At 36.4% G+C, this 27871-nt stretch overlaps 1 protein-coding gene and 1 long non-coding RNA gene across 4 annotated transcripts in view; both read left to right on the top strand.

Annotated features, from left to right (window-relative positions):
* ADAMTS19 (ADAM metallopeptidase with thrombospondin type 1 motif 19) overlaps positions 1-27871 on the top strand; it is a 127870-nt gene that overhangs the window by 18621 nt on the left and 81378 nt on the right. For 2 of the 3 annotated variants that reach the window (XM_064403703.1, XM_064403702.1), the window contains 5 exons: positions 6500-6665; positions 13379-13551; positions 14488-14571; positions 15397-15554; positions 26195-26238. In XM_064403703.1, coding sequence (XP_064259773.1) covers positions 6500-6665; positions 13379-13551; positions 14488-14571; positions 15397-15554; positions 26195-26238 — 625 coding nt within the window. Of the gene's footprint in view, positions 1-1023; positions 1105-6499; positions 6666-13378; positions 13552-14487; positions 14572-15396; positions 15555-26194; positions 26239-27871 lie in introns of those variants that run through there. The other variant, XM_064403704.1, reaches the window with a different exon arrangement.
* On the top strand, positions 15584-22221 carry LOC135289848 (uncharacterized). The gene is made up of 3 exons (XR_010352583.1): positions 15584-20401; positions 22042-22111; positions 22197-22221. It is a non-coding gene; the product is annotated as an uncharacterized LOC135289848 (long non-coding RNA).

Below are 27871 nucleotides of genomic sequence, written 5' to 3'. Positions count from 1 at the left end.
GGTTTTCAGTGTGACTTTTGTTCACATTAACGTGGAGAGAAGGCAGTGTTTTAGATGATGAAGTATTTTCAAAGGAAGTAAACCCCTCTATGGCTGAAAGGGTTGGTCCCTTTGAGATGTAGTCATGAAAAACCTAGTTTGGATGCTTTATATGGTTTGGACATGAGTTCAATAACAATCCCCGGGGACTTGGCACTCCATTAGTAGCGCCTTCAGAGCTGGGAGGCACAGAACAATTGAACAGACCAAAGGTAAGTTGCTTCTATTTGTGACTTACTAGTTTTATACATGTATAGATTTACTTTGTAGCGTAGTGAATTAGCTGACAGTGACAGGAGGAAAAAAAGATATGTGTATTTGCTGATCACAGGATCATTATGACCCATCAGGTGTGTGAAATTGGTGGAGGACGTTAAGTGAAGATATAGAAACTTTATTTTCATTTCACAAATTTGCAGTGTAATGATAGCTGAAATGTGGTTGCAGTTGACTTGCAGTTCTGTTTGCTAATGTTCAGAAAGAGAAGTTAATTTGTGGTTACAAGGATAGCTACATAATCAGAATATTCCAAGTTGGAAAGGACCCACAAGGATCGAGTTCAACTCTTAAGTGTTGAACTTAATCCCTCTTCATACAGGGACTCAACCCACAAACCTTGATGCTATTAGCACCTGGCTCTAACCAGCTGAGCTAATCTCAGAGTTATAGTAAGCCTCTTTCATCAAGCCATAGTCAAAGGCTGGTGTGTTTGTCATCACACAGTAGAAACTGCAATACACTTTGATTACCTTTTGTAAAAACTTCAGAGTGAGTATCAAGGGACCTTGGAAAGCCAGCCTGGACAGCTGGCCCAGAAGGAAAGCAATGTCAACACTGGATCAGATGGATCTAAAATAATGACCGTGAATGCATTGTAATATTGGAAAGATTGTAAGTTGTAATATTGAAAAGATTTCCAAATGTTAAGAGATAAAAATATGAAACATTTCAAATAAAGGTAGTGAAATAATAGAGCAGCAGTTCTATTGAAACTATTTTGTTTAACAGTAGCAGCAAGGAAATGTGAAAAGAAGTGTAGTCTGACAAAGGATTTGTGTTATAACTGTAAGATAGTCTCTGTTTTACAAAATCTCAAATGCATAGGAGACTGGACTTAATGTGTGGATCTAAGACATTAAAATACAGAGATAATTTTCATTGTGTCTTTCATTATTTTCCCAGTACTATAGGACGTAAGCAGTGACAATTAAGGTTGTATAATGAAAATAATGAAATAATGCATGATGCATATGATGTAAAAAGAAAATTTGGTTTGACTTAGTGTGTTGAATGTAGCTGAGTTTGTTTCAATAGTCAAGTGAAATCTATAAGCAAAGCTGCAACTCATGAATGATGTATAAATATATTTTAATATGTTTGATTTTCTGGATAGAATAAGAAATTAAATGGCTTTTTATGACTTTGAGGGAAAGCTGAAATTCCATTGTGCTAGATAAGTTGCTAGAGGAATCAGCCAATTGTTGTCTCATCTGGTGCTTTCCTCAAGACAGTGTCCTTTTTTTCTGAATAATATACATGGGCTGTGTTAATACCAGGTGCTGCAATCAGTGTTGGAGAGCTCCAGATGACTGGTAGCAAGTGGTCTTTTCTGCTGGTTTTTTATTCTTTTCATAGGTCTTTCAGTCTTTTCATGTGTTGGGCTATGCCTTCCTTCATCACAGGTGTTTTTTAAGTTCAGGTGTTTTTGATCTTGTAAGCCGCAGATTAGTCAGCCAGAAAGTGGGCAAGAGATTCCTGGGCAAGGGAGGAGACAGGGGGATGGAGCACATAATTTCAGCATTTTACAATTGGTTTGCTGACTCTGCTAAATTCTTCTGATGGTCAAAAGGCAAGTGTGCAGTAGTTCAGACTGCACTGATATTTCTGAAAATAGTGATACAAGCTGAACTAGCAGCGAACTTGGTGACAGTGTAAGTTCCAGGAGTGTACAGTCTTCAGGAGGCTGGCAGTTGTAACAAGAAGAACAGAGAGAAGCTGGCATGTAGAAGTAGTGGTCACTTGAGCCTGATGACCAGCTAGTTGCATTGCACAGATAGCTCTGGCACTTGGAGGGGCTCCTGTCTGGTTCATGAGTTTCACTGCTGATAGCAGTGACCAAATATCTGTCTTTAAAACACCACCATGAGTTTAGGAAACACATTTGTGCTTTAACTAGAAAAGACACTTAAAAAAATTATAGCATTTAGAATTGATAAATTTTATGTATTTTGTTTGCAGTTACATTTTGTGCCTATCATAGAATCAGTTAAGTTGGAAAAGACTTTTGATGTCAGCAACTCCAGCCTATGGCTTAGTGTTGTGAATACATGTTTAATTTTTAGTAGCATAGGGAGTGCTGTAGATTGACGACATAAATATTTTGCTGCATCTTTGTGCAACATCAGGTTGTTTTGAAAAAAGTAGCCATTGTCTTAACATGAGAGCAGCATCCTATAGAGAATGATTTTCTTAAGAATTCAGAGCATTGTGTATCTTAAACCAAACAGTATAGGAGTATGGGGGATTTGGAAGGATTTAAAAGGATTTAAAAGCCATGCAAAAATTGTTTCCACAGACCTCAAATTTGGGGACTAGTACCTGAATACATGCTTTGAACCCAGTGATCTCTGCGTAACAGTCTAAACATTTTTTTCACTGTTGGGGCTATAACGTATAGCATTGTGCACGTTTGTGTACTTCAGTAAGGCACAGCCCTCTGATTAAAAAAGATCCCAGAAAGGATTGGATTGATCACTACATCAGCAGCTGAAAGCCAATCAACAGTAATAATGCTGACTTTTCCCTCTGTGATGTCTCCTAACTCCATGCAGCAGAGTGGAGTGAGCAGACAGGTAGAGAAAACCTCCAAGAAATGGGCAATGTGTATGATGTGCATGGCTGTGAAACAAAGTTAATTGAAGATAGAAGTTGCCAGCACTTATGTTTCTTCAGCCTCCAGCAATGAAGGTTCTTATAGATGGAAAGTGGTAGTGCGTTTGAATAAGAGCTTTTACAAAGTTCTTACACTGTTGTTTACACCGTTTGAAAAGATATTTAAGCTTGGTTTATTATTTGCATTAATGAGATCTGGAGACTTTTTGTTGTATTTCAGCTCAGGTCAGGTTCTGATAGAATTGTTAGAATCAAGACACTAAATCAAACCTGGATTGTTAAAATCATGGAGAAGAACCGTCTGAGTGGGATACTGATATACAAATAAAAGATTTTGCCTGCTTACTCAGAAATTAATGCTCTGTTTTGGCACATTTGACAAATAGCACAAAGCCTGTTATGAAATTATTTTTCAAAACAAGTAAATAATGAACTTAAAATTTGGTTTTTTTGCATGGTACAGTGAAGGGAACACTTCATTTTTATACTGCAAACATAACATTAATATTGTGGTGCTGATGGATGCAACATATATAGCATATACATTTTCTGCAACTGATAGGATTGCATTTTTCCCACTGATACTTGCCTTGGGCAGTATGTTGGGAGCAGGAGGAAGTAGAGTCTTGTAGAGCCTGTCCTTACTTGCTGTGTGCATTTGCTTCACAAGACAATGGAGAGTTGGCTGCAGCAGGGAGAAACTGTAACATGATGACCACACCCACTGTTCTCTACCTGACCTGTGCCACTCAAGGTGCTGGGGAAAGGTGTTGTTTTCACTTGTCTCAGTTTCCCACTATCCAAATTTGGCAAAAAGATAATTTTCTGTAACTAAAGTTTTTTATTTGCCCATCAGCTGAAGTTTGTCCTATATTTAAGGTCTCTCTTTACTTTATAAGTAAATAAAATACAGAGCAAGTGCTGAGTTCAGCAGTAGTTTCAAAATTTGAGGATTCTTTTTGCAAAATGAGATTGGGCTGGTCTTGAAATCTGCTGAGATATGTGTGCCGCATTTAAGTTTTATTTTGTTTGGTGGTTTTTTTTTTTTTTAATGAAAGAAACTTGATAAAGTGGGGAAAGAATGGCATGCTATGTTACCTTTGCATGAGATATGTCCAGCATCCTGGTAGGCTTTTCAATTGCAGCTGTGAGCAGTAGTATTTTTTTCTCACCAGAATTAGTGGGAGATGTGTCAATTAGCCAGAGCTCACAGTTCTATCCCAGATGGATGTTAGGGTTTTGCTTTTCTGTCTTCTTAATCTTTGTTTTGCTGTGCATTTTCATAGCATGGAAGTTTTGCCATTTGAACTGTCTAAAGGCTGCAATTGGCCCTGGCATTCAATATCTGAAAATGTGTTAAAACTGAAATGCTTTAATGCATGCTTTGACTTCTCTGCTTTCTGTGTTTACTTCATGAAAAGATCTTCTCAACTCCATTTGAAATGATTATGAAAATATAAGAGCATGGTTGACAAAGCTACAGTTTCACCTACCACTTTCTACCTGTGAAATTATCCGAAAATTGGAGAAATAATATTTTTTTTTCCCCAAAAGCAGTCAAAATGGCATCAAAGATAATTTGGCTATACAGATTTGTCTGAGGATCATCCATTTGCATATCTATAACTTTACATCACTGTTCAGTTCATTAACTTCTGACCCAGGAAATAAGCAATAAATTTTCTATCTATTTCTCTACCAATGAATTAAACTTCAGTTTCTGTAAGGAGCTGGAAGAAAACATTAAATGTCAGTCCTAGCACAACTTTTCAGAACTTCTGAAGAATGGTGGCAATCTGAAGAGCATCATCCTAAAGCCCTGGTTTTGTTTTACAGCAAAGAGAATGAAGATAGAAGAAATGTGACAAATGTTCTATGATTGACTCTGTTCAGGAGGGACTAAGGCCTTGCTTTTTGTTGGTGGACAGGGGATACTGACTGCACCAGTAGTGGGCTGCTATTCGTGTTCTATATTCAGTTTATCAACATCTTTATTATACTAAATAAGACTTCAAAAAGGGAAAAATAATCTATGCCTGAGAGAAGTTCCGCATTCGACATAAAAATCAAATGAAAAGTAATTTATGCATTTTACTAGTTTGAGAACTATGCTTTTAAATAAATTCTTTTCATGTAATTTGAAATTTATATAACACAATTTAATTGTTATATAAAAGTAGCATTTTAAAAATACACTTTTCAAAAAGTGTTATCTTGTCGGTGTACAGAAAGTATGTAGCTAACTTCTAGTATGTGACATTTAAAGCTTCTGCTGAGCTGAACCTAAAAAGTAAGTGAAGAAAAGGAAAAGGAACAGCCAAACCCCCAAATACGTTTGTGTGCAATGTTAATGATGACCTTTTGAAATATGTTCAGCAATCCTTAGCTATTGTAACTGATTGAAAAATTTTGTGTGTGTATTCACATTTATTTCATGTGATTGTGCAGAAAGATTGTTGGGTTTTTTCTTTTTGAGGTGTTGTGTTTGAATAAAATTCAAACTCAAAAATTTTGATTTTGTTTTCTTCCCTGGGTCAGAATATTTTTGGGTGGTTTATTTAGCTGTCACACCGGATATCCAATGTGATAATGGCACCTACATGATTCCAGGAGAAACAAAATTGTTTTCTACTTCTCCCCATTGGTGCTACATAAAAATATACAGAAGAGCTCTCTTAGCCAGATATATCTCATTGTTTTGTTTCTGTAGCAAAACAGTATAATACATTTTTTAAGTTCAGAGAATGTGGAAATTAGCTGTCAGTCTTGCTGATGTGGAGGTGAAAACCCCACAAACCTTGCTGTCTCCAGCTTTACTTTTGATAGGAACTTGTGTGTATTGGCAGCTTAACAGTTTGTGCTGAGTTTTATTTGTGTGGTATTTATATCAGTATGTTTTGTAGAATTTTTTTTTTTTTAGCTTTGGCTATGCCCTTGTAATATTAGATGTGCATCTGGTGTGTTAACTTTTCATGTGTGTTTGTGTGTATAAATATACTGGGAGAGGGGAAGAGTTAACCAGCTAAACGGCTGTGTTCAAATATTTTCCTGGTGTAACTGCTGGAAACCAAGAAGGAATTTCTGCCTTTTAAAAATAATTTTGGGTTCTTTTAGTTTGAAAAAGAGAAAAAAGAGTGCCACATTTGTTTAGGATGTATTCATATGCCTTACATTGTTCCTGTTATTTCACTAAATATAGTTATCTAAAAATGTGACAATAATAAATAATAACACCAGTGCATAGACTTTTCTGTACATACTGTACATATATAAATTACCTCCTGGGTCTCCTAAAGTAAACTTTTAACATTCCATATCTTTTACTGTGCATATGCTACTGGCATGTAGCCACCCACCCACCCAGATTTAGCTGAAATAAATGAAATTTATTTTAGTTCATTTAAGTAGCAATCTTGTAAAATACAAAGGTACTCACTTTGCTCATAAGGTTACTAAAACAAAGTGTTTCCTTAAATGGAGTGTTGTGGTTTTTTTTTTTTTCTCCTGCAGGACTGTGCACAACTTAATAAATTCTTACCTTATATGTTCCTTTTGTTTTCCTTTGCAGATGGGGTTTATACAGATTAATGAGGACTTCATATTTATTGAGCCACTCAATCACACTTTGGCTGTGACAGGACATGCACACAGGGTGTACAGACGAAAAAGGTCCGTAGAGGAGAAAATTTCTGAAAAGCCACCTTCTCAGAATCATTTCTGTGGTGTTGTTACAGGTAATATAAAAATCGTACTGCAAAGCTGTAATGTAGCAAATATACTTTCAAGAAAAGTAGATAGTAGTTTCAGCAGAACCTTGACAGAAGCAGAATTGATTGTTCATGTAGCAGTATCCTGCAGTGGACTCTGAGGTGGCATGTCACTTGCTGGGAGAGGGAGTTGTCCATTAGGAATAGACTCTGCTTCTTAATATGCATTTGTATTTGAAAGTAGGAATCTTTAGGGCATTTTTAAATTTCAGCTTAATTATTAAAATATATTTCTTGTCTGTCTGTCATCAGAGCTGCTTAATCACTCACCATGTGGAATGATTGTACTTAATTTTCTGTTGTCTGTGATTTTCATGAGTGTTCTTGTTCTAAGAATGACACTTAGATGCGTATGAAACAATCCTAATGCATCTTCCTCAATGGCAGGTAGAACAAATTGTTGAAGTAGAAGGGTTTCAACAGAAGTTTGGCTCATAGTGATGACTTCATAGTTTTCATTGGGGGAAAATGGCTTTTGTGAAAGATGGTGTTTTGTTTTTTTCTGTTTCATCATCAGCTGTCATTCTACAAAGGATGGAGGACATCTCATCCTTTGACCTCAACATGAGCTGAGGGTGTTTCTAATGTTGCTGTGAGAAGTTATTTTTCTCTCAGGAAATAAACCAGAATGAATGCACATTTTTAGGCTTGTTTTTCATGTGTAAGTGAAATCCTGGCAAAATGCAAAGAAAATGGCAGAAGTGCACTGAAATTGTTTGGAGGCTGGATTATATGACATTTGGGAGGTGGAAGGAACTAAGTTATTTCAAGCAGGTAAGGAAAGATAAAGGAAGGATACAGCTGCAGTTGTCTGTTGCCTAAGGGTCTGCAGAGAGAAGATGAAGCCAGACATTCCTTAGAGGAATGCTGTGACAGACAACAGTTGTAACTTGTGTTCAAGGAAATTTCAATTTCCATAAGGAAAATAAAATCTCTACAAGAATGCTTAGCACTGGAACAGGTTGCCTAGAGAGGCTGTCAAGTCCACATCCTCAGGTATTTATAAAGCATGTCTAGAAATGGCTCTAAGAGAGCCGATCGTAGTCTGACACTTGGCCTGACTTGAGCAGGAGGTTGGACTAGCTGCCCTCTGGTGATAATTTTCAGCCTAAACTTTTCCATGGCTGTCTGATCCTTTCTGAACATTTGTACTGCTCTGTCCATTTTATATAGTTACAGAATAAATGTGACAGTTTTTGTTGTGTTGGATTTTTTTTTTCATTTTGGAAGTATTGTTTTTATAGTTAGGCATCAATCTAGAGTTTGAAATCAAAGATAAATTAACAAAGCAAGGCTCTTTTTGCAGTGGGATCAAATAAATGACATTTAATTTGCTCCAGTTTGCTCTGAATTACTATTCTAGGCTTTGTATTACATTAACACTGCTTATCTGAAAGTTAAACTTTCTGTATTATCACAAGTTTTTCACATTAAGTAAAGCTGTTTATTCCTCCCTATTAGAGAAAAGTGAGTTAGAGTATGCATGCCTGCGTGTGTATGGGAATGAGAAATAAAAAATTAAAAGTATGCATGGTGTATGCACTGCAAAAAGGGAGGAGGAGTATCTGACAAAGTAGCAAACTGTGATGGGTATGAAAATGAGTAAAGATGCAAACTTCTCCATGAAGACATGATTCCTCTGTGATGTTCATTATCAAATATCCTTTCACTTTCTCTTATGCTCTAAAATGGGATTATTCTTTTGTAATAATCTTACACTCCAAGCTCTGATTTGTTCTAAATAATCTGTCAACAGAGAATCAAATATCTGCTTGAAGGAAGTTTCATTATATCTACCACCAGGTTTAAAATTTCAAAATAGTGCAAGCTGTGCATAACTGAGTAACATCTTCTGACAGCGTTATTGTGAGAGAGTATAAATAGCTGAACTTTCTAGCCAATGCTGTTGTTCTAGCAAGACCAGTCCCTCACTCCACTGCTACAGGTTGTTTTACTAAGAGTGACTGCAGTAAGTTATAAGCTTAAAAGCTCTGTCTATGCTGAGAGCAATTTGTTGGTGTGACATGAATTTAGTTAATATCACCAAAATACTCATGCTACAGACACATGCTACACACATGCATGTTTGCACACATGGTACAGCCTTAAAGGTGAATAAAAGCATCAAAAATAAGCCTTTACATAAGTATTTCAGAATTCTAAGTCAAATAATAAGCTAAGTAAATAAATTAAACAAAAATAAAGCACATGAGTATGTGGGGCTCTGAGACAGTTTCATCTGCCTTTATGGTAGAGGTGGAACTTCGTGACATAGAGCAGCTACAACCTTGGTAACACAGCAACTTCTCAGCAATATGGTCTTATCTTACAACCTTATCTCTTGCTTCTACAGTGCTTGTGTGTTAGGATAGAAACAGGTATTCTGTTGCTGGATTTGATCCAAATTGATCTCAAAGGCTGGCTACCTATCAAGCAAATGTGTATTGCTTGATAGGTAGCCAGCCTATCATGAAATTCAGCCAGTGATGAATTGTAATTATCAGAAGGAATGAATGTCTGTGCTGGAGGTGTTGAAGGATCACTATTGGGAATAATAGCTTTTCATGGAGAACTGGCAGAGGCAATCAATGAAGGTATTGTTTGTTGTCCGTTACCATTGAGGGCTGGACTGAAAGTTGCTACACAGCCAAACTTGTTTGGAGAGAACAAAGAACTTGTTTTTGTGAATGGGGTGGTTTTCTTATTAATTAGGCGAGGGAGAGAATCATACTGACAGAAGCAGTTGCTTTCTTGATTGTTGACAGTGTGCACATACATCCTTTTGTTGAAAGTGCCAGTGATTTATTTACGTACGTGAGCCAGTTCCACATACACAGATCTTACACTCCACACCTTTCTTTAGCACATGGCCCATGAAACCTTTAAAAGAAACCAGTAGAAAACTGTGTTACAGAAAAAATGTGAGAGAAACAGCTGTAATTAGGGCAAAGGGCCACATTGGGAAGCTAAGGGTTTTTTTCTACCTGCTCTGAAGCACTTGTTCCAAACCAAAGTTGTTTGTATAGAAAACTGAACTCATGGTGAAGGCATGGGGCATGTTGAAAAAAAAGGAATCTCTTACCAATCTTATCTCTTACAGGATACAGTAAATATGAATTTTGAATCCCTTCTGAATTTGGAAGACTCCTCTTCTACTGCTTAGTTCTGGCAATAAGCAATATACTGTCCTGAGATACCAGTGTGCTTTTCCTCTTAGAATGATGGAATATTTAATGAAAAGCCTGCTAAGTTTCACTGAATCAAAAGTAGAAGTCCTACTTTATGGCATGCAGACTAGGCAGTCAGCTGGGAGAGCTGTGTTGATTCCTGCTTTACAGCCTGTTTATATGTGATAAAATATATATAATATATATATACAATAAAATGTGCAAACAATCTTGGTCATGGATCTGTGAGATTGCATAAGATGGAGACTGATGCTACTCGAGATATTAATTTCTACTCCTTGGGTCAGAAAAAAAGTTGTCACTCTGTAGGAAAAGTATTTAAATCCCTATTCAAATTATAGTAGAGGTATAGCTCATGGCTTCTTAAGCTCCTGAATATTCCCTGTGTAGGCAGAATACTGCAATTTCCATAGGACTATGTTACTCCCTGGGGAGTGATGGTGATTCCTCTGGAGCCTGGGCTGCATGTGCATATACTCAGGAAATGCTTTTGTGCCTGAGGACTTGAAGGTGTCCAGGAGTCCTCTAGTCACAGCCTCTTCTTAATGTTGGCTTAGATATTTTATGTAACCTGTGATTATAGTAGATGGCTCTAAATTTTTTAGAGTAGGGTTATTGTTTTATTAACATTTCTGCGTGTTTTCTCTTAATTGCCTATTTTATGTCAAATTTATTTGCTGCAGTATTTTTAGCCTTCTTGCTGAAGTAATGCAGTATTCTGAGCTTTCCTTTCAGTCAACTGAGTTTAAGTAGGAATGCATATGGAATCTTTTTATTCTACATAGTTGTACAAAGAGAAGTCTTATTACACAGAACTCTTCTGTAGAATTTATATTTTATTTGGCAATGTAATTAAATTTCTAAGATGAAGACATCTTTCATCTGTCTTTTATCTTGTTAGTAAATGAATTATTGATGTAGCTGGGGTTTTTGCAGCAGTTATCTCTACATACTTCAATAATGAGCAGTTCTCTGTAATTTTTACTGATTTATGAATATGTAAAGAAACAGGAGTTTTCACCCAAAACCCAAGTTTGTTTGTTATCTGGCAGCAGTTGTGGCAGTTATTTGAATACCAATAGTACCAAAATTACTAATTCAATTTATTTAAAGTTCTTAGGAAAGGGCTACAATTTTAAGATAAATGAGATCTCGTGATGGGGATTTCTGCCAGCAATTTGGAAAAGGTTGGCTGGCCAAGAACAGATTGTCCATTTGTTTGTTAATGGGAGAGATATCTAAGGCAGACAAATGATGAGCAGACAGCTTGTCTAGAAAGCTGTGTAGCCTGTGTAGTCTTCTCATTCATTACAATCCCAAAAGACAGAGGTTTCAACAGCTTATGGGACCACAGTGTTCTTAGTGTTTAGCACAATGATGTATTATTGTGGACTGTCAGTTCTGAATAGAAATGCACTACTAGCTATAACTTTTAGAGAGATGTGTTAAGAGAATTCTTTGTACATGCTAAGATTAAAGTTTTGAATCACTAGCTGCTGTCTTTTACAAAGAAGTGAACAGTGAATAAACTGTTGCTGGAAACTGCACTGTGCCTAGGAGGAAGGCAAGTTGACCAGGTGGGTCATAAGAGATGTTTTTTAGCCCACATGAGTTTACTTTTTAAACTTAGACCTACAGTTTACCCTTGCAGCATTAGATGTTTCTATGTTAAGCCATAGTTGTATGGCTTATAGGAGGAGGATTTTTTGGCACAAATATTAACACTGAGGTTTCATTAGAAATTATTCTCAAAAGAGCGATGAAAACACACATAATATTTTATTAACTAGGCCATAGATCCACAGTTAGCAAACATGAGTTAGGCTAGAGTGTAGCAGAAATTATAAGGCTAAGCAAGTTTCTGAATGATCAAAATAAATTTACTTTAATTTTAGACAGCCAGAATTTATAAGCTGCTTCTCTTTCTAGGTCATCAAACACCAAACATTTATTTCTGGAGAATACATACTTATTTCTTTTAGTAAATGTGTTAGTAAGTCTTACACTGCCACCAGTTGTAGAGGGATCAGTAAGACTTTCTCAGATGCAGTGGGATGAACTAAGTCATTCAAATGAGTAGTCTTTTTTTAACGATTCAGAAAAGGATAGAAAACTTTTTTAAAGTGTACATAATTTACACATGTTACATTGAAAATATATATCTACATTATATTTACATAAAATCTTTATTACATGTGTATTTAAATCACAGACTCCTCTTCCACTGGTATTTTGTATTTTAAATTTAATTTGTGAGTTAATTGACTTTGTGAATTCATTTGTAGCACTGTCCTGAAGAGTGACTTATTTTTTTGGAGAGTGGTCGTGTATTATAAATAGAGATGAGATTGATTGTCTCAAACATTGTCTCAAAAATTTTGAATATTTGATTGTTTCCAGAACATAATTGTCATCTGAAACATCACGTTTTTTCATCACAGAGAGCCTGATATTCCATTGTGGATGCTGCATTTGGTTTCAATGAGATCAATCCCAGAAGTTTTACATCCTCTCAAGAGGATCTAACAAAATTTGGCTATTACAATAAGGAGTTTAATTTTTCATTTTGTTTTAAATTAGATTATTTAAAATGGCATTGCTAACTCCTGTGTGTAAATCTGACCACCTTCTGGCTTGAACTGTTTCTCTGTAATTAGGCCGGGGGGGTTTCATATGTATCGTAGTAGTAAGGGGGATTTTGTTGGGTTTTTGGAGGGGAAACTGAAAATTAACGCCATTAATAACCTCAACCTTACAATAAACATAGCATGTTTTCAATTTGTAGCTTTCTGTGGATTTGGAGTCGTGTTTCCAGGGTTTAGTTTTGTTACTTTTCTTCAGCTGCTTCTAATGACAGGAGCACAGATTTTGAAGTCATGTCAGTAAAAATTCATTTTTTTATTTCTAACAAACTGATGTCATTCTTTGTCATTCATCTGAAATATTTCCTCTTCACAAATCACAGAATTGTGGCATGTATTTACAGAATACATGATTTTGTCGCAAATCTGTATTTGTTGTCTTGTATGCTAAGATATCGAGACATCAAGATATTTTCCCTGTGATTTATGAAGATGGACAGACAGAAATTATGCAATGTCAGTAAGACTGTTTTCCCTTGCAATGTCAGTAAGACTGTTTTCCCTTCAGACCCAGCATGAGTTGAATTTTCTCCCACAAACCAAAGTAAGAGACACATATTCTTTTTATAAATATCTTAGTTGAAAGGGTGCAAATAATCTTTCTGACTTTATTTGAAAAGATGGTTAAAATTTCTGTTTTCTTGGTATGAGCTAATATGTATACATAGTAGAGACCTTCAGTATGAGCCCCTTAGTATTAGCAGTAGCAAATAAGCATAATGTATTAAAGTCCATAGCTATTAGTTTCCACATAATGAGAGTTATAATATAACCAAGGGTAACAAATCCTGAAAAGTACTGCAGGGGTAGTTTGAAGGATGAGTTTCTCAAGCACTGTGTTGGTTTACAGATAAAAGAAAATCTAAGAATCAAAAAGGGTCTGAAAGTGGAAGAGGAAAGCGATACTCTTACAAGTTGCCGCAAGAGTACAACATAGAAACTGTTGTGGTGGCAGATCCAGCTATGGTTTCGTATCATGGAACAGATGCTGCCAGAAGATTTATTCTAACCATCTTAAACATGGTAGGAAATTTAAAGCTAATTTTGATGTTTTGACAACCAACGCATGCACCGCAGGCTGATTTCATTGCTCCTTCTAGTGATTGTGACTGAGCACCTGTAAGACACATTCAAAACGGGACCATCAGCAGGCTATAAAGACTTAGTCCATATATTTTGCAGCAGAAGACTGTAGTGCTGCAGGCTTGTCTGTACTGTCTGGTCATACATCTCAGGGAAGCCTGGAAGTGAGAGAATAAAATGACTTTGTGGTTAGAAGCCCATGCTGTTGTTGGAAAGGTTGGGATATGGGATAATTTCTGGTGACCTGTGCTTGATATGAAGACATGACATTGTTATGGGAAAGCATTGTGTGGTCAGTGGTGGTGGAAAAAAAAAAGAAAGAATAATGAATTTGGACAATTACAGTCCCTTCCAGTTCTGCCTGGAGCTGTAGTGTACTCATTTGGTGCATAAAGCAGTGAAAAATAGCATGTGTAATATACAAGGAAAGATTGTTCTAAAGAAGGAGCATAAAGCAGTGAAAAATAGCTATAAGCTTTAACTATTCTGAATGGAAGAATTTGAGAGTTAGATGTTGGCTGAGACCACTTGCTCCAAGATCATGGATTTAAATGAATAGAAATTTTCATGTGAACAGTATTAAATGTGTGTGCAAATATTTGGAGAAAAAGGCCACAATTTATAAAGTGATTGTGGCCATTGAGAGGAAAAGGTCTTTTTTTATGTTCCCAGAATGAATATTGCCTGAGCTCTGTTTTCACTTCAGAAGACCAACACAGTACATTATCTTAATGTTCTGTGCAGATTACAGAAAATAAAAGCAGTCACAGTAGAATACGAGAGCTTTTGAGGTTCTTTGGGGTTCTGTTGTTTTTAGTGTTTTTAGCAATACAAATTCATATTCTTATTTGTTGGAATTCTTTTTTTCTCTCTTAGGTTTTTAATCTTTTCCAACACAAGAGTCTAGGATTACAAGTAAATCTTCGGGTGACTAAACTGGTCCTTCTTCATGAGACTCCAGTAGGTATTTATGACATTTGTCTTAGCCTGTAGAGGGTAATGCTACTTAGCTTGCTGCTCCACAAAAGCTTGCAATATTTATGAACTTCAATGGCTAAAAATTTTCCTTGGTTAGCTTTCGTATATTGTGTAGTGGTTTCCACTGACAAGCAGCCCCAGTAAAGATTAGTCTTTTCCTAATTTGTGTACTGAGACTTATCTGTTCTTGCAATTAAAAGTCAGTCAAAGTTTCCATGTGGAAATCAGGTAGATCTTAGCAAAATCTGCTTCTGCTCTGCTTTTTGTGCATTCATATATCTCAATGGAAAAATAATCTCTTTTAACTCCATTGGATTGCAAAAGGGGAACTGATGTTCTTTGTTCTCTAATCCTTAGACAAACAAAAGCTGATATAGCACTTCATAAGGAAGTGGGATTCCCTTACAAATGGGTCTAATCTAAAATATTATAATTTTCCAGTGAGTAAGTAATTTCTTTCTCCAGTTCCTCTCAGCAGTTGGAATAATCTCATTTCATGTTCATATTTTGCATCTTAACATCGTTATACTTTTCCTTGCCATGGATAATTAGAAATCAGGAAATAAATAAGACTGCAGTTTGGGTGAACTCTAGTATACATGTACATATACACTCTCAATGCACTGTCTTCATTTGTATCTTTAACATGTAAGGAAGGTGGTCTTGGCACCTGAAGTTTGAGTTGTTCTGCCATGGACATATTATGGCAGAAAAAGTGGAATATTTTTGCTAACTCAGTCAAAAAAGGGTCCAAATTCGATGTATAGAATTCTAATTTTAATAACATTAATTGTTTTTAATTCCCAGGCAGACATGTATATTGGACATCATGGTGAAAAAATGCTGGAAAGCTTTTGTAAATGGCAACATGAAGAATTTGGCAAGAAGAATGATATACACTTAGAAATGTCGACAAGCTGGGGAGAAGACATGACTTCAGTTGATGCAGCCATACTGATAACAAGGTAAAGTAGTGAAAGATGAGCATTAAAAAATAGGTAGGAGCTTAATGGATCAAAGTAGATGGCCAAAATAGTAAGAATTTAGTTTGCAGTGAGGAAGGGAGCATTTTGAGGCATTTGGATCTCAAAGTTGGTAGTAAAGTGTTGGTAGAGGTAGTGCAGAAAGCAGTATTTCCCAGATGGTAAATATTTGAAGGTATGAACCGGTTACTCTTTTGTTTCATCTTTGGCTGTTGAGAGCTTTGTAACAAGCTGGCTCCGAGCTAAAGGTCACAGTGAGATTAATTTGACCAAGATAGAGAATGAGGGGAGTTGCCATTCCAATTAAACTGTGTCCTTGGCCCACGGATGAAGTAATGCACCGAGCAGGTGGTGGAGCAAAATAGCCTGGGAAAATGATGATAGTTATACCAAAAACAGCACGTCGATAGCTGTTAGCTAGTTAGCCAATGGTGAGCTGGGATTTTGCACTATGCATGAGCTACTTAAAGGGTGTATAATAATCGGTGATTCGGGAATAAAGACGAGACTTGTCGATCATCATATGGTGAGCAAGTCTTCCTTCTCCATCATTTGGCTGTATAGCCAAGGCCTTATCTTTATAGCAAAGCTTGGAATCCTTCAGCCATATGCCTTCATTTAACAGAGGCAGCACCCCAGGCCTGTAGATACTTTCAGTCAAAACACAAAAGCATATTTAAACCATTCAAAGCTAGACCAGCATTAGGCACATTACTGAGTTATGCTTTTCCCTTCACTGATCTAGAACTGGTATGATCTGTGCTGAAGGTACATCACGTTCATCTTCAGTATGTGTCCTGCAGCCACAAGGGTATGATTACAGATCTGCTGTTCCTTGTAGCTCTTAAGTGTCAGGTATTTCACACATTGAGAAGGAAATAGGATTCCAGTTCACCTCTTTCCTTCCAAGCAGGTACATAGTTTTGTCATGGTTTTGTCTGTAAGTGTTGCACGGGGGCTGCTGGTTGGTGTTCAGCCAGCGCACAGGCATGATCCAGAGGAAAGGACAGAATGATGATTCAACCAGCCTAGGGTTGGACTTAGTGCCATTTTTGAGGTGGAGCTTGGACTGGATAACCTTCAGAGCTCCCTTCCAAAGAAAATTGCTGTGATTGGCTGTCGTGGAATACTGCTGTGCAGTCCCATGCTGGTCAGTGATATGGTGTCCTAAAACCGTGTGTAATCTTTACACCTACGTGCCATCTTTTGCCATTTATTCACAGCACTCTCACTGGGAAACCATATAAAATAAAAATAATGCATTCTTCTTGAAATTAGTTTCATTCTGATTACTCCAATATCTATAATGTATTTCAATCTTTTGAAGCAGAAAAATGCTTCCCTAAATTTTTATGCTTTGGACAGCCAGTCCCTTACAGGAAGCAGGAAATTTAGAATTCCAAACTGTCTGTGGTGAGAGCTTTGTTGCTACTTTTGCTGTTCAATCCCTTTTATTTTCTGAGAAAAGCCCACACTTCTTACTCTGTGTCATCCTCCTCTATTTGATGTGTACATTGGTTTTATGGATTGTTGGGGCTTTGAGGGGGCAGTTTACTCTTTGTTACACATTTATGCATGACTGCTAAACTGTAGTTCTTCTCACAAGTTCCTTTCAAGTCTGGTGGAAGACACAAGAAATAATGCTCTCTGCATCAACTTTTCATGAACTCATCAGGAAACATACTTTGAGTGATAGACTAGAAGTAATTTTGTAGATTAAGACACCAAACTGATTTTAATAGTAATGACTGCATTGTGGGGCTCGGGCAGGGTAGCGGGGAAGGTCTGGAAAGATAGAAGGGGGAAGAAAAGAAGCAAGCTTTAGGAAAGAGTAAACTTGGGCCAAGGCATAAAGAATGCCTGAGTAATATAGGAGGCATTGGGTTAATCGGGATGGCTAAAGGGGAATAGACTTCCTTACACCTAGATGTTCTTTGTGACTGTTCAAGGATAATGAACAACAGCATTCTGCTTGTTTGCTAAAAACCTTAGGCTCTCTTATTTGAGACAGCTGAGGCAGCCAGCAGTACCTACAATAGCAGCAAGAGTTAGAGCAAGTATTAAATGCTTCAAGCCTGTGTGGGTCAAGAGAGTGAACACAGGGCTGCATTCTTTAGGTTATAAGGTGCATCTCATGAGTAGTAAAATGCTATAAAATAAATAAAGCGTGTGACACCTTTTTCCTGTTATTGTTTCATCTTCAGCTTAATGAGCCTTTGTGGGAAGAGGCAGAGGCATTCTGAACTGATGCAAGTGAGGTAGTAGTTAAGTTGACGAGAGTCAGTGATCTGGAAATGTCTTCAGCTGTCAGTGCTTTTGGCCACACAGCTTTTTGGATTTAATGCAGTGTTTCTGAAAGTCTTGGTGCATGACAAATTGACCATGCACTGGTAGTGTACCATTGTGGCCTGGAGGACCAATGGGATTCTGGGGTGAATTGGGAAGAATGTGGCCAACAGGTTGGGGAAGGTGATCCTGCCTCTCTCTTTGTCCATGTCTGTGGTATTGTGTTCAGTTCTGGGCTCCTCTGTATAAGAAAGAAAAGGAGCTACTGCAGGGTGTCCAGCAGAGGCCACAGAGATGATTTGTGATCTGAAGCATCTCTCTTATGAGGAGAGACTGCAGGAGCTGGGCCTGTTTAGTCCAGAGAAAACTTAGAGGGAATCTCATTAGTGAATATAAATATCTCAAAGGCAGGTACCAAGAGGATGGTGCCAGACTCTTCAGTGGTGCCCAGCGACAGGACAAGGAGCAGTGGCCATAACCAAAACACAAGAAATTCCACCTCAACATGAGGAAAAAATTCTTTATATTGAGATTTTTAGAGCATGGGAAGAGGCTGCCCAGGGAGGTCATAGAATCTCCCTCTCTGGAGACATTTACACCCCACTGGGAAATGTTCCTGTGTCACCTGGTCCTGGTGACCCTGCCTAGACAGGAGGATTGGATGATCTCCAGAAGTCCCTTCCAACCCTAACGATTCTGGGATTCTGTGATTCTAATGGTGAAAAAGCTTTGTAACAGTCTGATCATATGTTAAGATGCTTTTCTCCTTTGCAGTGATGATATTCTGTTTTCATAGAATCATATGGGTTGGAATGGACCTTAAAGATGATTTAGTTCCAAACCCCCTACCACATGGGATATTTTGTGTTAGAGCAGATTGGTCAAAGCCCCATCCAATCTGGCCTTTAGAATTTCCAGGAATGGGGCATTCACACCTTCTCTGGGTAAGAATTTCTTGCCTATATCTAATAAAAATCTTGCCAATTTCAGTTGAATGCCATTCCTCTTTGTCCTGTCACTACATGCACCTGTAAAAAGTTCCTCTCCAGTCTTCTTGTGGGTCTGCTTTAGGTGCTGGAAGGTTGCAAAAAGAGCTCCTCTCTTCTCTAGGCTGATCAACCCAAACTGTCTTGGCATGTCTTCATAAGAGAGGTGCTCCAGCCCTCTATTGTTTTCATGCTTCTTGTTTGGATTTGCTCCAGAGTTGTCTACAATTTTTTACCTGTCAGTTTAAATACAATTTTTTAAATTAAGTCTGTGATCTATTTTAAGGAATTTGAAGTAGAGAGTAGGGAATGATTGGTTAGATGTCAGATAGTAGGTTGTTGCTAGAGCCAGAAACTAAAGATCTCTTCTTCTGATGTTTTTATTTTTCAGTGGTATTATTCTCTAGACTGTACTGCCTCCCACCTGAGAGCTGCTTTAGCTGCTAATAAATCATACCAGAGCAATTTTCTGACTGGGAATGTTTTGCTAATCCAGGCTACCTCTACACATCATCAGGTTTATGGTATAGCTAAGACCATGTGTGGCTCTACACGTGTGTTTTGTTAATTCGGAGTTTCATTCTGTTTTGCAAGCAGGGAACAAGCGCCTTTGTCACAACTTCCATTTCGACAGCAGGTCTGCTTATTGAGAGAAATTATTTTGTTTATACAGATGAACAGCAACTGCTTGGTGTTTTTTGAGTAAATGTGTAAAGTTTTGGGTATCCCAACACATTCTGTGGCAGCCCTCCTAAAAGTTGCCACATCTCCTCTTTTGTCTCACATGATAATAGAACAGCAAGAGTTCTTTCTAAAAGGTTTCCTCTGTGCTTTCACATGCCAGTTTTATGTAGTAACCAAAAGATTAGAAATGAAGTATTGAGTGTTCTGCAGAGCTAATTTTTAATGCCTAAGTTCAAAGAGTGCAGTGTGGATGTTGTAGAGATTTGGTGTTCAGCAGCCAAAGGGCCATCATAGCCTTTTCAGGAAAAAGGTACTTTTTCAAAACTTATTTTTGCATTTGTTCTGTAAGGAGGAAAGCAAAACCAGCTTCTCCTCACAGCTTTCTTTGCTGCCCAGCTAGACTGTAATGATGCATATCTGCTACCAATTAATTTCAATTTATTTTGGCCCTATTTCATTATGTCAGTTTTTGTTTAGTTCTCTTTAAATTGTCTTATTTTGATGAAATGAAATCCTGTTTAAAGTATGCTGCCATGAAGTAGAAGGAAGGCAGAAAGAGTTTGTAATCTATTTAGAAAAGATTATTATGGATATATGTGATAATGTAAAAAGTATTTGAATGACTGTCTTGATTAAACTACCTGTTTTATCAGGTAAGATTTACTGTATTCACAGTTATAAATTAGCACAGTTACTTTATAGATAGACAGTATCAGGACTTTTCTCTGAGGAAAAAGTGCAGCATGTTGCATCAACATCCTCCTTGCCTTTTAAACTACAGGGTCTGAATATGCAGAGACAATCCCTGATTTTGGTGGCCCCTGAGATGACATTACCAATTCCTATCTGCATAGGTTGCTTGACCTGAATGAGGTAACTGAAAATAATGCAGTAAAAGGCCTGTGGAATTCCCACTTGTTCTGTGATGGTGCTTAACCTCTTATATAGACTCTATTACAAATTACGTAATGAAAGCTTTGAAGTGTATAAACAGGTGGTTACAAGAATGAGGCAGAATTTAGCTTCACTTCACAAAATTATGGATTTTGCTGCTTTTCCAGTGCATTGGTCAATCTGTTGTGTCACAGTGGTTTGTAGAAAAAGTGTGAGAAAAATAATACAGAAAAAGACCAAGTTCTGTATTCTCCTTCTCAGAACTGATATTTTCTCGTGTCCTTATGACAGAAAGTAGACCTCTGATTCTCCTCATATTCATCAAGTAGTGATATTCCATGTTGATAGTGTGCATCAGCCATTTATTCCTACTGATCTTCAGTATCTGAGATCTCCTTGGCCTGGGTGACGCATAATTGAAACAGTGCTGTTAAGGACTTTCACTGTAAGAAAGTGACCTGTTCTATAAAGTATCTAATGGCATAAACAGCACTTAGGTTTCATAAACATTGTTTCACTTCCAATAGTTCAAACCATCCAGAACTCTTTCCAAAGCTTGGACAAGATTTTTTAAAATGTTGCTATTACCTTCCAATAAATAGAGAATATGCAGTTATTTTTCGGGCTTTGATTTTTATTACCTATCTGAACCAAAAATAAATCCTCAAGAAAGTCAGAAGAGGACGATGGTGAAAGATGCCTGCATAAATGAAAGTGATATTACAGGATGACCCCAAAAGCCTGGAGTGTTTGGCAGTCAAAATTGCTGAAACATATTGAGGTATAGATTGGGTTATTAAACTGCTACTGCTGTTCTTAAATTCCTCATGAATTTCAGCTTTAGAAAAGTGAATTCTTGCAAATGCATGGTGAGAGACAAGATTATTCTTAATTCTGTCTTCGTCACTGTAACTTCAATACTGCCAACTCTCTTGATCATTTTGTACTCAATTTATCAACTCTCTTGATAATTTGGTTTATTTGACACTACCAGCAGGCATCAAGGAAGTTCATGAGAATCTCATGTGGCCTTTCTGCTAATTATTTAGTAATAGAATTGCAGATGCAGAAGAAAGCAGGGAAACCTGAAAAGAGAAAAGAGCATATTTAACTAGAAAGTGGTTTTGTTGGTTTTTTTGTTTTTGGAGCCAGAATCTCCTGTAAAATTGAAGTCCTGTATTTTTACCTTGTGTATTTTAAAAAATCCCACTAGTTTTAAGTCATCTTATGCTCTTTTGGTTTTTTCATTTTTAAGATGCTTGTGTCCCTGAAGTGATAATGCCTGTAATAATGGTGTGGTAAAAATTTGGATGAATTTACCTTTTGCTGTCAGCTTACTCTTTCAAGCTCTAATAGTTAGGCTACGTATGTTCCATTCACTAGTACAGGTCTGTTCCATAGGAATGTATGGACTTAAACTGAATTTAAAATTTCTGGATATCTAGTGTGAGACACAAGCATAAAATTTAGACACTTATTTTTACATTTTAATTTCCTGGTGATAAAGAAAGACAAAATTTGAAAGAAAGGAAGATTAACTGTTTAGCAGTTGATTATTGGCACAGTTATTTACTTACTGAATGGACAGTTGGACTTATTTCTAATTTTTCATACTTCAGCTTTCAGCCATACCCTTTCTACCCTTTGTTGCTGAAATCTGTTGGAAAACTCCTCCCTATGAAAATACTGGTAGGCTGTGCTGAAGTCACAACTCTTTGTCTCAGAGTAATTTATAGAGGTTATTCTATGTAATTGTTCTCTCATTTCTTTCCAGACCTTTTCCACCTTTTTTCAAGCATAAACACCAAAACTGGCCACTATATTGTGTGAACAGAGGTAGTGGTGTCATTTTGATATTTTCGTGTATCTTTACCCAGGGTTGCTGTTCCTTTCTACTGCTTGTTTCCCAATACTCATTTTTTCTTGTTTCATCTAATCAAGTTGGGAGGCCACTTTTGGTTACACTAGAAGAAAATTTACTTAAATGAGTTGTCTTTAAAATTTGATCTGTTTTGATTCCTATGTGTATCTATCAGGACTCATTTAATTTTTAAACTTTACCAGGAATGCTTTTGTATTTTCTTCTGCATTGTTGTTTAATGCTAATGCTAAGTCTAGGTTCTATTAGACTCCACTCAGAAGCACCTTTCTTGGGCTCCTAACTACACTGTATTAATGGCATATTCAATTCAGCTGTTTCTTTACTTATCACATTTCCAAACTGTTGTTTTTCAGTCTGACTGAAATGTGAGCTTTATGATATAATAATAATCATAATATGATTATTTATATAACTTTTTTAATCTTAATTCAGCTTTAGAGAGCCTAAGTGATGTGTTAACCATTTGAAGTAATTAAATATATTATTTCCTGTTTTTCCTAAAATACATTGACCAGTACATATTGGTGCCTTTCAGATTTGCCCTCAAAATAATAAAAAGTTTCTGAAATACCATTTACACTAGTACCATTTTCCATTTATTTAAATTCCCAAATAAATAGTAAATAAGTAATTTTTCTTGTGGTTCAATAACATAAAATAATTTTAAATTTAATTACTGTCCTTAAAAGTGCATTTATTAATTAGTATATGTGTGCTTGGTTTATATGTGAGAATTATTTCAGAATCTCCTTTTATGTGAAGAGACAAGAACATCTTCAGTGTTGTAGTTATTCACTTTGCACAATGGAAGTGAAGGCATCTGCAATTTGATGATAATGCCACTTACCACAAGTACCATTAATTGCAACTATTCCATATGAAAATCTTATGATTTGTTGAAAGTTACTACTTGAACAATAAGCCTCAAAAGTGTTGTAAGCCCTGGAATCAATAGCAGCAGAAGTTAGACTGCTTGAAACGGCAGTCTAACTTCTGCTGTTATTCAAGATACCTACATGTTTCAGAAATGCAAACATTAGAGAAATTGGAGTAGAGTGAAACCAGAATGAAGGTCTGGTAGACTGGTATAATCTGTTACCTGTCCTTTTTCTTCTTTTCTCCAATTTGGCATATAGAAAGAAATGATACACCAACCTGAGTAAAAAAATAGATCTTTTGAATATTTTGACTTGCCAAAAAAAGTATTAAATTTATCTAAAATGATAAATCACTGGAAATTATTCACAAAAAATAGGTCTGAATTTTAATTTAGTCTTCCTTTATTGTTCTTTTGTCTTCTGTTGTACATACCACCTGCACATCACGATTTTTTTTAACAAAGTCAATGTACTGATATACTTTGTATTTAAGAATTAAGTTAACTTTGTATGCTGTGAAGGTCTTTCCTAATGCTGTATGTAATGAACTAAAATCTACTAACTAAACATAATTTTGTGAACAGTGCAGCAGTGGTTATCTGTCCTTGCTTAGAATCCTTTTCTGGAGTTAGCCAGAGTGCAGAATTCAGGCGTAAATAGTGTGAAAGCTTCTCCTTTCCTTCACTTGAGTAAGGACCTGTTTTCTCTTCCATGTGTATGAAAGTGACCATTTAGAGTAATGGACATTATGTGCTGGGCACTGCTTGGAGTAGGTGGGCTTTAACCATTTCTTTCTTTCATTGACAGACTCAGTTACCAGCTGGTGCCACTAAAGCTTCTATATGTTGCAACGGTAATTTTAATATCTTGGATCTGAGAGAAAGGATGAGAAGGAGGAAGGCAAATAATCTGTCTGAGGACTTAGTAGTGTGCTTTATTTTTGTGAGAGTCGCTGGCAGGTTTAGCTAGAACTGTAAATCTTTACTAAGGAGCCTATGTATGTAATGCATTCATATTCCTGGAAATTAAAGAAGGCATTACATTCCTTCAGTGTAAGTTGGGAACTAAGAATGGTTTACTGTATTTCCCTCTTGCCAAATCATAGCAGTACCATTTCCCCCAAGTCCCATAATGAAACCCTGAATGCACAACATAATCATAGTCAGATTCAGCCAAGAAGTGAAAACAAAAGAAAAACAGCTCAGTAAGTATATGAGAAGAAAGCTATTACATGAGCAGAAACCTCTTGGATATTGGCAGTTTTAAAATGTAACGTGGCATTCTTTTACAGTTGAAGGTATGACCTAGTTATTTTCTCTTTTCTTTTTTAAAATTTTTTTACACTTATTATTACATAAATCAATTTTTATGGTGGTTGGGTGGGTGTGCATGGAAGGCAATCAATGTCCTTAGATTGTCTTTACACGTGTTCTCTTGCTTCACCTCAAATCCCATATTTCTGATCATTCTGTCATGTTGCTTAACAAGACAATAAGTCCCTTGTGTCACATAGCACAAAACAAAGAACTGTGTTGCATCCCAGTGCATTAATGCAATTTCTTGCAGGTTTGAAAAAATAAAATAACTTTCCTCTGTGTCTGATTATAGTTTCTTGTTCACCACCTTTTGCTCAATTTCCAGGGCCCTTTTGAGTGTGTTCCCAGACTGTCCTGATCACTTTACACACAACTTTACCAATTTATAGCACTGCCATTCTTCTTCTCTTCTATGGAATTATCTGGTAGTGGTGACTGGTTAATTAAAAGCTATTTAACCCCATGAATCTGTCTGTGTGGCCCTTAACAACTGTCAGAAATTTGCCAAACTCTAGAAATTGCTTTTGGGTCTAAATCTCTATGTAGAAATAGTCTGTGGCAAACAAAGAAACAGCTCTTGGAGTAAATACACTTCGTAAAAAAATAAGTGTCAGTATCTTTCATTTCAAGCACCAAACAATTCCTGCATTTTGTTCCTGGAAAATGGGTGTTTCTCTATACGTATATCTTTATCATTATCAGTCCATGTGTCTTATCTGTGTACCATCATAGGCAGAATATAAGAACTAAATTTCTCTGAATCATGTGGTCTCTCCCTAAAAACAGAAACCCTTATGCTGTGGCACAGCAGAAAACCAGAACTTTTTTTGTGGGGTTGCTATATCTGAGGTTCTTTTATTCTTTTTTTTCCCCCATTGGTTCCCTCCCTACCTCCCCAATTCATGCATACCTCAGCAGCCTTTTTTTAAAAAGTGAAATAACAGATTAACATTACTTATAAATACTCCAGTAAAAAGCAGTTTTCCCTTTGCTCTTTTAAAAACTTGTTGTGTATCTCTGAGAAGAAGTAAAATTCGTGTGAAATCAAAATGAATCCTAAGCAGAGGTTTAAGACACAGTTGAAATATTTACCTCCTTTAGGCAGTAGAGGAGTCTTATTTAGAGACTTATGACTGGACTAAAATAGGTGTTGGAGATAAGGTAGTTAATTTTTATCAGTCTTCCACTACTGTAAGGGGATGCCCTAGCAGAAATGCTTCTTGTAATATTCCTATTAGTGATTTTAACCATTGACTTGCTAGAATAAAAGCTTTCAGACTCTATTACTGATCTAAGTTTTGCATTTGAATCTTATGTAAATCTGGAAATTTCTGGAAATATCTTCATTTTGAATTATAGGAAGACTAGCTTTAGACTTGTTACCTTTCAAGATATTACAGAAAAAGGGAAAAAAAAAACCACAAAACCCAAATGAACTTGGGAATGAGGTGCAATGCAATTTGAATGTACTGTACATGTTTTGTCACGTGACTACTCTTAAATGTGCTCTGAGAATAAACTGGAGTTTAAGTGCTCCGTGTAATCCCGGCCTTTGCTTCCCCTTGCTCTTTGTTGAGATAATGGTGTTCTGTATTTATTCATTGAGCCATAAAAATTGTTTCTAAATAGGTTACACAGTTGTTAACGACTAACAGCTTGACTTGCTTAACATTTTTTCTTTCACCCCCAATTCTAGGAAGGATTTCTGTGTACATAAGGATGAACCATGTGATACTGTTGGTAAGTAAATAAACATAGGAGACTGTGTATAAACTACATAATAAAATTAGTTTTGTGTAAGTAGAAATGTGAAGCTAAAAGATGACAGCAAAATCAACGATGGAAATAAGTAACTAGCTAAAATTCAAAATACGTATTAAATGCTAATAATACTGTTAGATTGGTGTATGCTTCTAGTAAAACACTGTGTTTTAGTACAATATTTCTATGTCTTTGATAAATCAAACTTTAAAACTTCTTTTTAGTCTCAAAATTGTTTTACTATTTTTAATTTTGAAGATGAAGGTAAGGAATTGTGTTCATGATTCTTTTGTTATGGAATGGATTTATCTTTGGTGTGAATATATGTATAATTTTTTTTGTATTTATGATTTTTTTTTCCTGTTTCATTTCAGTTGCAAAGGTTTGAGGAGAATTCTTATGTAAACTGTATTACCTCACCACTTGCTATTCTTCTTGCTTTTACTGCTGTGCCCCAAGTGTATGTGAGTTTATCTGTGGGATGGCTATCAATAAAAAAGCCTTATAAATAAGAATGTAATGTGTTTCACAGCAGTAAATGATTAAGAGTTCATAGTGTTCTTTTACTTATTGGTATATTGGTCTTAGGTGAATTCTGTATGGGTGTTTTTTGTTTGGAGGCATTTATTTTTGACTTACTTGTTTACTTCCAGCCGAAAGAGGAAGCAATGCGACAAGAAGTCTTCATCATTTTATGCTGATCTAAACTGAAATTTAAATCTGGAGTACTTCCAATGTATCGAAATCAGGATAGGCTTCTTCCTGAATTTTAGGATTGAAGTGAATATATTCAAGGATTTTTCCTGAACAATGTTTTTTCTTTGGCCAAGCTTGGAGGTAGTAGGAGAGCTATTTGTCTCTGAATTCATCCATAGAATTTTAAATTAAATAAGATTAAACTTCCTCAAGTATCAGTAATAGCTCTGTGGTGAACAAGCTGGGATGAAGCTTGAAAATGTGGCAGTATATTAATTGTTAAGATCACAGGAAGTAAAGAATTTTAACTTAATATTGTCTTAATGTTATAAGCAACATTAAGTAGAGACCTTGACTGAATGATCTGGCATATTGTGGATTGGATGTTGTGGAATTTCCCATTCTCTGTGTTATTGTTTGGAGGTTTCTTCAGGAACTGAGCCACGGTTTGTATGTACAGTTCTTTCCATATAGGTGTAATTGTGCAGCAAAAGCAAAAGTCATTGTTTTCCCATGTTTCATCATTTATTTTTTAAATTTCAGTCATTATTTCCTCAAGTGAATATTGTGCCTTTCCATAAATGTAGGACATAATTTCTTCCATAAATAGAGTACTGTGGGTCCATGCTCACTGTTTAGAAGATAATTTTTTGAGGGTCTTGTCCACCATCATTCTGGAGCTCATCTATGGAAGAGTGTTGAAAAACTTTGCACATTCCTCTTGAAGAGAATTTTTAAAGTTACCTTACTGTCAGGAATATATGATGTCAATTATTTTAAGGCTAACAAGTCTATAATGCCAAATTCTTGAAAGTACATGTAGAAGGTTGTTTCATTTTGGTATCTACACCGACTTTTTTTTTTTTCACCCTAGGAAAACCAAAAGATTTTACATTAGATCATGAGTAAAAGTTTG

The sequence above is a fragment of the Passer domesticus genome, chromosome Z (genome assembly GCF_036417665.1).
Source record: "Passer domesticus isolate bPasDom1 chromosome Z, bPasDom1.hap1, whole genome shotgun sequence".
Taxonomy (NCBI): Eukaryota; Metazoa; Chordata; class Aves; order Passeriformes; family Passeridae; genus Passer; species Passer domesticus.
This window is presented reverse-complemented; position numbering and strand designations above follow the sequence as displayed.